General features: G+C 43.3%; 1 protein-coding gene across 1 annotated transcript; it reads left to right on the top strand.

Annotated features, from left to right (window-relative positions):
• Positions 1-5988: 5988 nt before the first annotated feature.
• Positions 5989-14428, top strand: Znf706 (zinc finger protein 706). The gene is made up of 4 exons (XM_028766271.1): positions 5989-6217; positions 9571-9707; positions 11725-11832; positions 12517-14428. Exons 2-3 carry the CDS (start codon positions 9573-9575, stop codon positions 11818-11820), a joined length of 231 nt encoding a protein of 76 aa, XP_028622104.1. The 5' UTR covers positions 5989-6217; positions 9571-9572; the 3' UTR covers positions 11821-11832; positions 12517-14428.
• Positions 14429-14772: the final 344 nt, after the last annotated feature.

Below are 14772 nucleotides of genomic sequence, written 5' to 3'. Positions count from 1 at the left end.
GTTTTCACAGTTAGACTTTTACAATCCCTTCTTCTCTGCTTTCTCCATCCTCCTTTCCTGGAATCCTTCAGTTGGATGTTATGGGTCCTGAAATCATCCCTCAATTGTCTTTTCCTGTTTCTTTGCTTGTTTGTCTAGACAGGATCTCACTGTACAGCCAGACTGGCCTGGAACTCATTATGTGTGTCTGCCAGCCTCTGCCTCCTGACATCACACTTTCTTGGCTTTCTTATCCTTCTTTCTACAATTTTTTCAAGTTTACCTTTCAGCCTTTCTCCCGAGCCAGCACATCTACCAGTAGATAGATTGAGCCACATTAAAACTGGGTTTGCTAGTCTATTCCCAGGTGTTCCTCATTCTAAAATAGCTCCCGGTTAGGACTCTGATGTCTTTTTAAGGCCAGTGACTCTGATGGGTCTTTGAAGTTTTCCTCTCCAAACACACTTGCTCAAGCTGCTTTCTTCCCTAGTTGCTGTCTCGGGTCTCTGATTTCTGGTTATCCTTGGCTGTTAGATCATGTAATTGAGCAAGGCTCTGGACATCTGGCTGCAAGGTTTGTGCATGAACACATCTGGTTGCAAGGTTTGTGCATGAACACATCTGGCTGCAAGGTTTGTGCATGAACTAGCACTTCTCAATGGGCTCACGAAAACAGGCCATGTGATTCTTCAGGAGAAGTGCAGTTTCAAGTATCTTTAGGCACTTCCATTGGGTTGAGATAATTCCTAAGAAAAGTCTTCCAGTGTCCGACTGGAAGTAAAGACTATCTGCTCCCAGGTTCAGCTGGGATGGAGAAGGCGAGGGGAAGGACTTTCCATAATTAGCTTAAACTTTCACAGAACCCCACACCTTTCAGCCTAGAATTGCTGTTTAATCTACTTTGAAGTATGAAAACCCTCAAACTACTTGCCTACTTTTCAAACATTTTTCAATTTCGTGACACAGGGTCTTCCTTCACAGAAGACAGACTGTCTTCTGTCTTGGTGGCTTCTGTGTTCTTTGAAACTCCTTTACCATTATACTTTGTTGGCCCTCAAGAGAAAGGGCACTCATTCCAAACACAGCTGCACCAATAGTCACTGATATTTCTAATTTCTTTCATAACCCACTGCCTGTAATTTACCCATTCATACACATTCTGAGTACCTACTATGTGCCAGGTCTAGCACTAGGTGCTGGTTAATAAAGATATAGATCAGGACCACAGGGTGCTCAAAGCTGTACGGGTGTAACTAGTTTAACAAGCTAGAACCACCAAGTGAGGCAACTGCTGCTGTCAGCGGAAGGCAGGCTCAGAGGTGTCCTGTAGGCATTCTAACCTAGTTTGGAGGGATCATCAGGGCACACATTCATTCCCTAAGCACATACTGGGCTCCCACACCATGCCAAGTGTTATATTAAATGCTACCTACAAGCAATGAAATGGACACGCACAGAAATACCTCAGCTTCTCCACTCTGCCACAGGGGTTGTTATCTTGGGCAGTTTGTACTTTACTCTGTCCTCATTCATGGACATCTAGTTACCACAGGACCAGTTATTAAAGACTTTTCCTTACCCCACTGAATTGTGTTTGATGCTAGTGTTGAAATTTATTTCGCTGCTTTGATGGTTACAATTGTCAACTTGACAGAAGCTAGAACCACTTAGGAGGCAGACCTCTGGCCATGTCTGTCAGGCATTTTCTAGACTATTTGAGGTGGAAAGATTCACCCTAAACGGGGGCTGTACCATTCTATAGTATGGAGTCCTGACCTGAATAAGGAGAAAACGAGCTGATTACTAGCATTCATCTGCGTGCTACCTGACTACAGAGGCACAGCAATCAGCTGCCTCCTGCTCCCGCCTGCACGCCTCCTCCACTGTGATAGAGCATGCCTTCTTCACCGCCATGATGGATCTCACTCTCCTCACCACCATGATGGTGTAGGGGTCCATGATTCGCTGAAGAATGATACCCCAGACTCAAACAGTATGTAAACACAAAGAGTGTTTTATTCTGCAGAAGTCCAGCATGTTGGGGTCTCCCATTACCAGAATAGAGAGACACCCAAGTGAGCTGCAGGCCTAAAGCACATTAGGGAATTCCAGGTTAGGAGACCTCTATGTTAATATGTTGGGTCCAACTTCTATGGACATTCCATTGCCAGAGTGAGGGGCCTGGAAACTTGCTGGGGAGGTCTGGAAACTGTTACTGAGGAAGTCTGGAAACTTCTGCTGACCCACTGTCCTTGCCTCAGGTCAGCTTCTAGGCCTGGACTTGCCTTCAATTGCCTTCTTGGAAACAGAGATCGAGTTCTCCTGAACTGCTAATCGGAAGCCTGTCATGGAGTAGCCTAGCCTTCTCAATGGAGCATGGTCTCTTGACCGCCATCATGGGGCCTGCTCTCTACTGGAGTCACTGTCCTGGGGTATTCTGCCACAGTGGTGACAATGTGATAACAGAACAAAGCACAGTGGTATTATGAGGCTTTGCCCCAGGACTCTCAATTCCATGAACCATGTATGGGCTGTCCTCCTCCCTCTACCATGCCATACCCAGGACCAGAGTTTTGTAGTAAGTTTTGAAATTGGGAAGTGTGTATCATCAGTTTTTAAGAGTATTTTGGCTATTCTCGGCTCCCATAATTTAGATAGTGTTTTCAACATACACAAAGATGTATGTATGCAGGATTTTGGTTGGGCCTACACTTAATTTGTAGATCCATGTAGAGATTACGGACATGCATATAATTCTGAATCTTCTGACCTACAGAGTTAAGGTGTCTTCCTGTTTACTTACATCTTCTGCAATGCCCTTCATCAGTGATGCTTGGTGTTCAGAATTTGAGCTTTGAGTCTCTCTTGGTAAGGCCATGCCTAAGTACTCTTTTTGATGCACTTCTAATACCCTACATTACTGTTTAAACTTCTTTTAATTTTGCTGAAATTAAGATTTACCTTACAACCAAGAGTATTACATCATAGTTCAACTGGCAGCATGTTTTAAAGTGTTATTGCACATAAACATTACTTAAGTCAGTGGCTTCTCAGAGTCAATACAATCTGACACTAATGTAAAGTACCTGTAAAACTTCAAGGCAGAGGTAAGCAGGGGCCTCTGAACTTTCAGTATAAACTCAGAAGAGAGGCTGGAATGAGAGCTGGGGGTCGTCTCAAGTGAGTGTGACATTCAGAGCCAGGAGACTGAATGACACTCCTTCAAGGCTAAAAGTCCTAGAGGAGACAAGAGGATCTGGGTGGCCTTCTCAGAAAGCCTCAGGCAGAAGGTGTGCAGGTAAAGAGGAGGCAGCGAAGCAACTTTTCCTACTGTTGTCTCTAAGGAAATCGCTATAGAGACAGGAGCCCCTCCCCTCGGGGAGCTTGCTTTGGTTGTTATTTTGGTTTTTTTTGTTTGTTTGTTTGTTTGTTTTTTAAGACAGGATCTGACAAGTAGCTCAGGCTGTTCTTGAACTCACTACATATAGCCTCTCACATTTGTGGCTACCCATCTTCCTGCCTCATTCTCCTGGGTACTAGGATTAGAGGTGTGAGCTTCTATACCTACCTTGGACCTTGTCTCTTTTGTTTTCTAATAAACCCTCTGTCACTTTATTAATTTAGGTATCAATCCACAACAGATACACTGAAAAAAGTCTTCAAATGACTTATCTAATCTGCTGGTTACTCATCAATTCACTCATCCTAGGAACCCAACACGCATCCAAACAGATCAATAAGTCTTTAATCTTTCATCTCCAGAGAAGCGTTTTCATTTCATGAGGTGGGTTTTGGATAGAAAAATCAGCAAGTTCTTATTACAAAATATCTTGAAGTGACCGTCTATAAGCAGAAAAGGGGAAATATTATTAGAAGTACTTGTAGCATTCCAAATTAAATGCAGAAATATGCACAGAAACCTAAGAGTTCACATCTAGTTTGCCGTCACTTTCCTGTAACCAAAGCAAGAAAGACACCAGCTGGTGGCAAAGCTCAGACACCCGCCTTCTACCAACTGTCCCCACACACATGCTCCAGCCTACCCACTCCGGTTTCGTTTCTCCTTTATATTTCAAATGCCCTAATCACCACACACAATTACCATTACACCATATTCTCTAGGCAATAGTGCTTTAACAAGGGAGTGAGCCAGACTCCTTCAAGGATAAAAAGCATAGAGACAAGAGATCTGAGTGGCAGTCTTAAAAACAAAAAAATCTCAAGTAGAAAGTGTTTGGATAAAGAGGCAGCAGCAAAGGAAACATTTTTGAGTTTACTGCTGTAAACTGATTCCCCAGGGAACATCTGTAAGCATCCTTAAAGACTTAGTTGCCTCAAGTGAAAACAGGGTGCTATCGGCCTCGGCAAGGTAGAAGGCAGGGCTATCACTAAACACCTAGCGATTCCTCAGGTTAACAAAGCGCTGACCTGAGATAGAGAACTCCACCTATAGCTTTTATCACGTTCTCGAATGAGATATGACTAAAAACTCAAAGAATAATAGGTTTTATGAGTATTTTTCTCAGGCCAGGGGAGGAAAAGCAACAAACCAATCCTACTTCACAACAGAAGTCTTCAGACCCTACCCACCCCTGCAGATTTCATGGTCTAGTTCCAGTGACCATTGTCATTCACAGCTAGACAAACAGCTCTTTGCATTCCCCATGTCTAGATCCTCCAAGACTCTCAACCCAAAGACAGATTAATAATGTGACCACCATTAATAATTATGTTATAGCTTCTTGACATGACTGTTCTAAACCTCAGTCTCTTTAGACACACTCTGTTCAGTATCAATTTTTTTCAGCACTTTTAATAAAAATGAGCTTACAGATTACCATCAGGAATAGTAACAAAACTTAAAACACGCAACATTTTAATAAAGGCATGTGAGCGTAAAAAGTGAAATGAAGCAAGGATGGGCACACTCCAAACACGGCCATCTGTGCTGCACTTGCAAGTAAGCAGCAGGCTCACGTCTTTCTGGCTATTTTAAACAATATTGTGACAAGGCTATCATAGTTCAAGTAGACTGTCCTCATATTCAACAAATATTCTCTAGGCACTGCCAGGCAAATTTTAGATTCTGACTGGACATGGTAACAGTCATGTAGTTCCCTGAGGGTGAAAGGGTCAGGAGTTCTTGGACAGTGTGGACCACATAGTGATTTTTTTAAGGCCACAAATGCAGTATACCCATAACCTAATTAGATATAATTTGGGAAACAGCATGTTGCAAGTACAAGAGCAACGAATGGAGCTATTTATAACGTCATTTCTAACCACCAGCATATGTTCACGTCGTTAGAATTGCAATCGCTCTTAACCAGGTATTTGAAGTTTACCACGTTGTCCAAATCAAGTGGTGGCGGGGAGCGACCTTTTATTCTGTCCCCAAATACTAGCAATCCAATAGGCAGCCTGAACAGGTTAAGCGAACCCGGTAGGATTTAGCCGGATTTTCAGGCTCAAGTCTCCATCTATGTTTAAGTCCCTGGTAGGTCAAAATACCCTGAGCACGGAACCAGTGAGAGAACAATGGCAACGAGTCTGGCATGGGGTCACCGCCGAGCGGCGGCCACGCGGGGCCCCGGGCGCGACTCCCCCGCCGCTCCGGCTAGCGCCTTACAAGGCTCCCGGCTGGCCAGGGAAGAACGAGAGGGCGGGGACGAGGCCAGGCCGGGTGAGTGAGAAACGAAGGAGTGGCGGCCTAGCCACTCCGACGACCACCGCCCGCAGGCCGGAGGTCACACGCCGCAGAGGCAGGGCGAAAAGAGCTGAGGCCGCACCAAGACAGCGGGCAGGAAGGAGGGAGGCGGGCGAGGGCACTGCAGTTCCCGTCCTAGGCCCCGCCCCCGCGCGCTTATGTAACAGGGGAGAGCTGCCATTGGTCTGCAGACCGGAAGGACGCGAGTAGCTAGAGGGGCGGGGCAACGCCGCCGCAGGAAGGTGAGGGGCGGGACCGCGCGGGCGGGCAGGCGGCGCTGAGGCGACTGGGAGTGCGGCGCGGCGTGCGCGGGCACGAGGGACGGGCTTGCCTCGGGCTCAGGCGCGGCGGGCGCGCGCTGCGGCGGGTGTGCGAGGCGCGGGCTGTTGTGCTCCCGGCTCTGCTCGGTTCTTCCTCTGCGGGTGGCGGAGGCCCCAAGCGGTGCGGGGCTCGACCCTTCCTTCCCTGCTCGTCCTGCCCAGTTCTTCTCGCGCTGCGCGGTCCCTCGGACGCCAGACCGGCCCGGCCTGGGTGAGCGGCGCCGCAGGACGCGGGAGCCGGGGCGGGAGGCACGCGGCGGCGGGAGGCCGGGGCGGGCGGCGGACTCCCAGCGGAGCAGGCGCGGGGCTGAGGGCAGCCGAGGCCTCGGGCGGGCCGGGCTGCAGCAGTGGGGTTGAGTCTGCCCACGAATGGCTGTTCAAAGCTGGGATCGGGCTGCGGAGCCGGCCTGGGCCTCTTGCTTTGGCTGATTGCAGAGTGTGAGCCCATTTCCTGGCTACCCGGCCTCAAGAGTAAGTTGTTTTGCTTTAAGCGGCCACTTAGGGCCGGAGCTTTACTTGTTGCCTCCTTCTCAAGAGTCCTGATAGTCCAAGAACTCTTCCTGTTTCGTAGCTCATTTGCAGCCTCCTGGAAAAGCTAAAACTGTATTAAAAACCAGCTGATAACTGTTTGCAAACAATTTATTGCCTTTCAATTTGTCCCACTTAATCAGGGAGCAGTTTATACGTAAGATTTTGTCGAAATCTCGAGAGCAAATCGTAAGTTGAGCTGTCCGAAAGCAGGTGGTTGGATCGTTTGCACTTCTGCTTTCAGAAAGGAAATCCGTGCCACTGTGCTGTCAGAAGTTAGGGGCCTGCCCCACTCAGCTAGCCTGTTAGAACAGATCTCTTTTGCCTAGTGTTACATTTTGTGTTTATTGAAGCCCATGTCTTTGGTAACTGTTGTTGGGTGGTAAAGACAATGGGTTAAATCTAAGGTGTTTTGTTGTGTTTTAGGAGAAGCCTTAAATGCAAAAGTTAAAAATAGTTTTAGCTAGCCGGGCAGTGGTGGCACGCCTTTAATCCCAGCACTTGGGAGGCAGATGCAGGCGGATTTCTGAGTTCGAGGCCAGCCTGATCTACAGAGTGACTTCCAGGACAGCCAGGGCTACACAGAGAAACTCACAGAGAACCTTAAAAAAAAAAATAGTTTTAGCTTATCTGATGGCATTGTTTTTACAGCACTTTTCATGAAAAGGTTATCAAAGTAGCTGCTTTAATTTTCAGATGGCAAGAAAAGTTCTGGAATTACTGATGTAAAGCTTTGTAACTTAAAAAAGCAAACATAAAACACTTAAGGACTGTTCACTAAGTAATGTCTTTATGTACATAAGCCATGCTGTATGGAAGAGTTTAAGATGTTTTAGACAACCAGAATGTTCTAGTAAGGATCTGATACTAAGACGGGGGGCATTAAGAATGTTTTCAATGCGTTAGTGTACAAAAATTGAAGATCCACCATCAAAATGTACTTTTAAATATGCCACTGGAACATGGCATAGTGGCACACTCCTTAAAATCCCAGCACTTAGAAGGCAGAGGCAGGCAGATCTCTGAGTTCCAGGCCAGCCAGAGATACGTAGTGAGACACACTCCCCCCATATTCCTATTGAACTTAGAATTGATACGGTGTTTGTTTAAAAATACAAAAATGAAGTATAATTTTTATGACAAACAGTTGATATTTGCCCTGGTTGGGAATGAAGTTCTTATATTAGGCTAGCATATTAAACATTCTCACAGTTGTGAAAGACTGGACAGACTTTTCAGTTGATTATGGAATACTAGTGGGAGTATGCCCAGTATGTGTGTATTTGTTTAGTTTCCATTGGGGTGGGAGATGGAGGAGAGAGCTTGACTGTCTTTGAAGCACTTGTGACTTTATCCAGTAGCTAATGAGGATTGCAGTCAGCAAAGGCCAACCCTCTCTATAGTCTTTCAGTGATTTCAAAGTTTAAAATGTAATTACAGTGCTGTTTAAAATGGCATAGGATCTCATTTTAATATGCTTCAAAAGCACTACTCTGGAGCCTGTATGAACAGGTTTAATTTGTGTTCTCTAACCAGAAGTCTGGTTTTAACAGGAAAATAATTCATTTCAGTGATAATTGTTTTAACTCATTTTTGTTTACTCCAGGCCATTAGTAGTGAAGAATAGAAAGAACCTTGCAGCTTTGTAAAAGGTACCCTTATACCAGGGTTCTAAATTGTCTTTACAGTGTGTGTGGCTGGGCCAGTGAGGTGGCTCAGCTGGTGAAGGTGCGTGCTTTCTGTCAAGCCTGAGGGTATGAGTTGGATCCCCAGAACACAGGTTGTGGAAGGAGAATGGACTCCACCAGTGCTCTGGGGAGCCTGTGTGTCTGAGTGCACACACATAAGTGTAGGTGTTTGTCTCTGTGCAGGAAAGAAGAACTCCTAAGGAAAACTTCGGATAGTATAATAGTTTAATGAAACCTCAGTACTAAAAGGAGTTGCTGTGTCCCAAATCTCTTTTCGAAGATTAGCTGACAGCACTTACTTTAAAATGTTGTACAAATTGTAAATCACAGTCGTGGGTGTTAGCAGGGAGAAACTACCTTTATAATCAGATCAAATGATAAAGGAAGACTAAACTTCAGAGTACCAAACTTTTGAAGGTTACATGTAACGTGAAAGAAAACAAAAGGCATAGATGTCTATACATATACAATAAACTGGGAGTCTGCTGGGTGAGATGTGGTCTTGCTTTGTGGGCCAGGTTGGCCAGGACATGTGGCCTTCCTCCTTCTGCCTTCCAATTGCTCAGGTAGGGAGGCACCTCCATGCCCAGCTCTGTGTGTGTTGGTATTATTATTATTATTATTATTATTATTATTATTATTAAACAAGTGCACCTTTATAATCATTACCTGGTGTAAGATAAAGAAGATTTTCAGCACCCTGTGAATGCTTCTGTCATCTCTTCCCAGTCATTACTCCATAAATACCAAAGTGATCTCTTTAACTGTGATTTTGCCTGTTTTGAACTTTGTACAATGTGGTTTCTTTCTAACTGACTTTTTCCCTTGACATAGAGGTACAAACTTTTAGAAATAATTTATTTTGTTTGTTTTTGAAACTGGGTATCTTTTTGTAGCTCTGGCTGGTCTAGAACTGTATGTACAACAGGCTAACCGCAGACTCACAGAGATCTGTCTACCTCTGTCTCCTCAATGCTGGGGTTAAAGGCGTGTGCGTCCACACCTGGCTAGAAATGATTTTTTTTAATGCTGCCTGGCATTCCTCTGTGTGTTTTTACCTCTATCTGTTTTCACCACTGATATCTGAACTGTCTAGGTTTAGAACAGGTCCTGTGAGCATCCTTGTATACACATTGATGCACATTTATTTGATTCTGTTGAACATGTATTGTGAGGAATATACTCAATTTGTCATCTAGCAGCATTGTGTGTGAGCTTGAAAATCCACTCATGCCGCTTACTGACCATGTCTGAAATTTAAGTAGTCAACTCTGAGAATATTACTATGCTTAAATTGCTCTGTGGTAGAATGAAGAAGTCACTCTGGTGCCTAATCTTTTGTTTTTAGATATGGCTCGTGGACAACAGAAGATTCAGTCTCAGCAGAAAAATGCCAAAAAGCAGGCTGGACAGAAGAAGAAACAAGGACATGACCAAAAGGCTGCTGCCAAGGCTGCCTTAATATACACCTGCACCGTCTGCAGGGTAAGGGCGCCCACATGCTGCTTTCCTGTAGCCAGCCCTCGCCCTGGAAACAATAGGATAAAATCCCCACAGCAAAAGGGATGCTGTATTTGAACTAGTAGATTTGAGAGGTTTTTCTTTCTAGGAATTCATCTACAGTCACCCATTCAAGAAACATTTTTCCGTGGCCATACACATTTCTAAGTGCTAGCAGGGAAAACGAGGATCAAACAATGCCCTGCCCTTGTGTAGAGTAAAAGTGTCTTCATGGAGCTTATAATCCAGTTTGGATGCTGTAAAGAAGTCCTGTCTCCATTCTTAGTGTGGATAAGGCTAAACCTTGTGCAGTGCTGCTGGATGTAGCGCTGCCCATATGATAGCTCTTTTCCTCCATCTTCCTCAGCTGCAGTGTTGATACCACATAGACTATTCACAGTGAGGCCTCTTAGTAGCATTACCATGTGTAAGGATTGTTGGAGTGCTTGCCATGAGTGAGGATGGAGCCAGGTGTGTTACTGTGGTCACATGTTTAATCCATGTAGCAACCAGTGAGTTGCTGAGTGAGTTCAGCATACAAGTGACCTCCTGTATAAGTTCTGCAGGTGATCCAGCAAGTAAGAAGAGATAGGACCTGAGTCTAGGCAGGCTGGCTTTAAAGGCTAGCCTCTGTGTGAGTTCACCACCCTTGAGGTTAATGAAGTGCTAGACGAAAAAACATAGGGTTGATCTGGTGTATAGACACTGTTTTTAAGCCCTGTACTTGAATAAAGCTTGCTGGTGTGGATGGGAAGGGATCTTGATACGACATGATTGCTAGACTGGAGGTAATCATCTGTTGACATCTTTACAAATGAAATAGGAGTTCCTCACTACACGACGGTTCTCATGAAGAGAGGGAGTTTCTAACAGTCAGTATAGTGATCATGTCGAACCTTGGTAATGATGATGATGAAATGGACATAGGAAAGGTGAAATTAAATTTCACTAGGTTAGTAATAAAGACATACCCTGATCTTTAAAGGCATATTTTGTCGTGTGTCTGCGTGTGTATGTACATGAATTAGTGTATGTGTGCAGGTGTGTATGCATACATGTGCAGATAGCAGATGTCATCCATTATTGCTCCCACTTTACTGTTTTGAATCAGGGTCTCTCTTTGAACCACAGCTCATCAGTTGGCTAGACTGGCTGACCCACAAGCTGTGGAGATGAGATTCCTGCTTCTGTTCCAGGAGCGCTAGGCTTATGAAATGTGTGCTCATGCCTGCTTTTATGTGATGCTGAGAGGCCGCAGTCAGAGCATCTTGTACCTGCTGAGTTGTCTCCCCGGTCCTAGAAAGACTTTTTTTTTTTTTTTTGGTTTTTTGAGACAGGGTTTCTCTGTATAGCCCTGGGTGTCCTGGAACTCATTCTGTAGTCCAGGCTGGCCTCGAACTCAGAAATCCGCCTGCCTCTGCCTCCCAAGTGCTGGGATTAAAGGCATGAGCCACCACCACCCGACTGAAAGACACTTTTTAAAACATAATAAATAATAAAATAAGTGAAAACACTTTATATTTTTGTTATATGTAGTAGAGTGTTTTGAATTTATAGGTAAATGTGCTTGCCAAGAGGAGTCACTGTTTTATTCTGTGACGTGAAACTAGGAGAATGAAACAGCTCTCAGGCAAAGGAAGCTCTGGGCTGTAGTTTCCCTGTCAGGTAAAATGAGCGTGATAGTAGAAGCTAAAGATTATTGTCAAGATTCTGTGAGAATTAATATGATATGCTTAATGAGTAAATCCTTTCTGTGTGCTATCAATGACATAAAGTACTGGATTTTATGTGTTCCTCTTCATACATGAAGTGTTAGGAATTTCCTTTTTGTAAGATACTTTTTATTTACCAGTCACAAGTAGAAATTTAAAAGCATTTTGCAGTAATAGTCTATCATGAACAAGTTCAAAGTTTTTTTTTTTTAAACAGGTTACATGTAGCATTGCTTTATGTGTTGCTACATAAAGTCTGATTCTTTTCTTTTGCACACTTTCTAAATTAGACACAAATGCCAGACCCCAAGACCTTCAAGCAGCACTTTGAGAGCAAGCACCCTAAGACTCCACTTCCTCCAGAACTGGCTGATGTTCAGGCATAAAGTTGTTTACAGGTAATTGACCTTTCTATTGGGTTTTTTTGGTCTTGGTTTTGAATATAGGAGTAAAACTTATCTCCTCAGCCATGGAATGGATTTCTGGCAGTAGCAGAGACTTTTACTTTTAATGCCTGACTTTTGCACTAAAGTTAAATAATACTGTCTCTGGTTTTACTAGAATACTTTAAAATTGGCAAAAGCTTTTTTCTCTGTAGTTTTTCTTTTTTATGCCTTTGAAACATTCAGGTTTTTGCACCTATAGCCAAAAATAGGGGGGAACTTTGAGCTGGCCAACTTTGAGCAAAGAATAAAAGACTTCTCAGCTACAAGAAAACCATCATTTCAAAGGCACGAGGGTCTTCTCCCTGAAAGTCAGAGCAATTTACTGACTATATTTTTTACCATCCTTTTACTTAATTACAGTGCTAGCAGAGCTTTTCTGTATTAAAATATAGAGCAAAATATAGGTATGCTCCGTAGAAACTGCCTTGAAGTTATTACTTTAATTTCATGTGTAGATGGATTTCTTGCCCTCCTAAATAGTGTGGTACATATGCATGTGCGTTTGAGAGTTTTTCCTACCTGTAATACCCGTTGACAAATCCACCAGAGACCGACACCTTGATCGTCTTTGATTTTAGTTATTTGAAATGCTTGTCAGTCACTACAGTTACTGAAGCTTTTTCTTCTCTCTCACAGGTGAATTCATGACTCCTTTGACTCTCTACTGTCTCAGACCTTAGGTAACAAACCTGCAGCTGCTTTTTTAAACAAACTGTTGATCAGCAAAAAATAAAGGGGCTACAGAAACACTCATTCTTATGCTGTTCCCTTTGGGCTTCATGCAAAGACAATTCTGTGTAAATGTACAGTTGACTCTGATGTGGAAATCTGAAAAATCAGTCCATTCTTGTTATAACAATTTTTTTACAATTGTAATTATATTGATGTTCATATTGTGTAAAATAACTCATTTAATAATAAAGTAGTGCTTTGATTTTACAACACCACAGGATAAATGGTTCTAGAAATTCTGTTCTAACTTTCCTTATTATTTGCCTTATAAAAATGAGTTGCTCAGCTAGTGTTGCAAGAGCAGTTCTCTCCCTTCTCAGCTCAGCGGCAGGTTTGTTAAACTAGAGCAGATTCCTTCATTACATCGTGCACATGGTTCTTTTGGCAGCTGATGCAGGTTGACTGGCTGATCTGTTGCTTCCGTGTATTCCCCACTTCTGATCATTTCCTGGGTGTCCATCTGGGAGTCATTTTAGATGACAGATTCAATTCATGAAATTGGTAGGGTTGCCAGTGAGCCCTTCTGGACTACGTATGAAGGAACAAGTGTGAACTATAAAGACCTAAGGTGTCTTATAAGGGATCTTTGCAAATTGTTCAGATTCTTTCATTTGAAATTGAACTATAATTTTTGAAAGTTATTTAGCTAATTTTATGAATGGATTTTTGCATTTAACAGGAAGAGTAGAATGATTTGTTCCAGGTTAATTCTCAGAACATTCTTTGTCTTTCAGATAAAACTCTAATTTTAGAGACTTAGTGTTGGCTCCTGAAATCAAAGACTGTCTAGTCTGACTTCACCTGAACTAGCAAAGTGTTGTAGGATAAGGTAAATTCTGCCAGTTAAGGAAGACTAGTTCTGGTGGTGTAGTTGACAAGCAAGTCTGCTGTAACTCAGCTTAAGTTTAGAAATTGACGTAATGGGAAGAACATTACATACTGACAGCTGCGACCCTGACCTGTGGATAACAAACAGATCCCTCGTGATGTAGCCTGGGCAGTTAGTGGACAGCTTAGCATACTCTGACCACCTGGCTCATGCCCCTGAGTTTGAAGGAAGGTGTCTAAAGGGAGAGTCTTGGACTCCAGCAAGGGAGTGCTGGTAGTTTGCACAGCAGCCCCGTCCCTGGCCTCACAGAAGTACAGTCCATCTGTTTATTTAATTTCCTGCCTCACACTTGGTATCCACTGTTTGCTAAAATGTTGCTGACTAGAGTTAAAGAGTTTTACCTGTTTTCTTGTGGATCTTACAGACATTCTAGTTAAATGGCAGATTTAGAGCTTCCGAAAGTGCTTTACGCAGATGTATGTTTCTTTTAGTAACAAACTGGTCATTCAGAGCCTGTTTGCAATTTTCGGTTTAATTCCTTTTGTTTGTTTCACAGTTGTAATTCAGAATAAACCATTTTCAATCTTGTATGAAAGTGTTTTATGAGCAGCTGAAGACACCATATTTCACTCTGTATCTCTGATAGGGAGTAGTTGATGGAGCTTCCTTCTGAGCATGGGGATTGCCAGCACGGTCCTACTCTGTGTTTCAGTTAAATCTGCTGTAAGGAGGAAATGACCACTCAAACGCCTCTGTACTTTAGTTTGGAGAGTCTTAACAGACAAGTTTGTTTAAAAACTGTTTTGGTGTCTTCACAGGTGATATAAAATAGCAAGAGGGACTGACCTGTTTGTATTCTGTATGTATGTTATCAAAAGGAATGGGGTTCACATTAGACCTGTTTCCATTCTCATCCCCGTGTTTAGCTGACACACTTGGGACCTCACGTGTGCTGTAATGTCTTATTAAAGAAGATGTTAAAGAAAACGAAACTAGTCTATAATTTCTTATACCTTTTAAGAGGTTTTTATATCATCTCTTCCCCCTCCTTCCTCTCTGATTTTACAATTGTCTCTGAAGTATAGTTTGGTAATCCAGAGGATGGCAAGTAAGTTCTTTTAGTCCTTGTATTGGCTGTTGTTTTCCCTATATCTGACTATTGTGTCTATAAGACACTGCCTGGATGAACAAAGTGTTTGTTATTCTGAAGCCTTGCTGTGTGCAGTATACAGTATACTAGAAGGGAAGAATTGACGGTCCCAACAAGAAAAACAAAATACTTAGGCCAGTCACTGGACAGGATGGTTAACCCCTCAATGACAGCAAGACTT

The sequence above is a fragment of the Grammomys surdaster genome, unplaced genomic scaffold, assembly GCF_004785775.1.
Source record: "Grammomys surdaster isolate TR1022 unplaced genomic scaffold, NIH_TR_1.0 63, whole genome shotgun sequence".
NCBI lineage: Eukaryota > Metazoa > Chordata > Mammalia > Rodentia > Muridae > Grammomys > Grammomys surdaster.
Note: the sequence above shows the minus strand (reverse complement) of the source record. Positions and strands in the feature narration are given on the sequence as shown.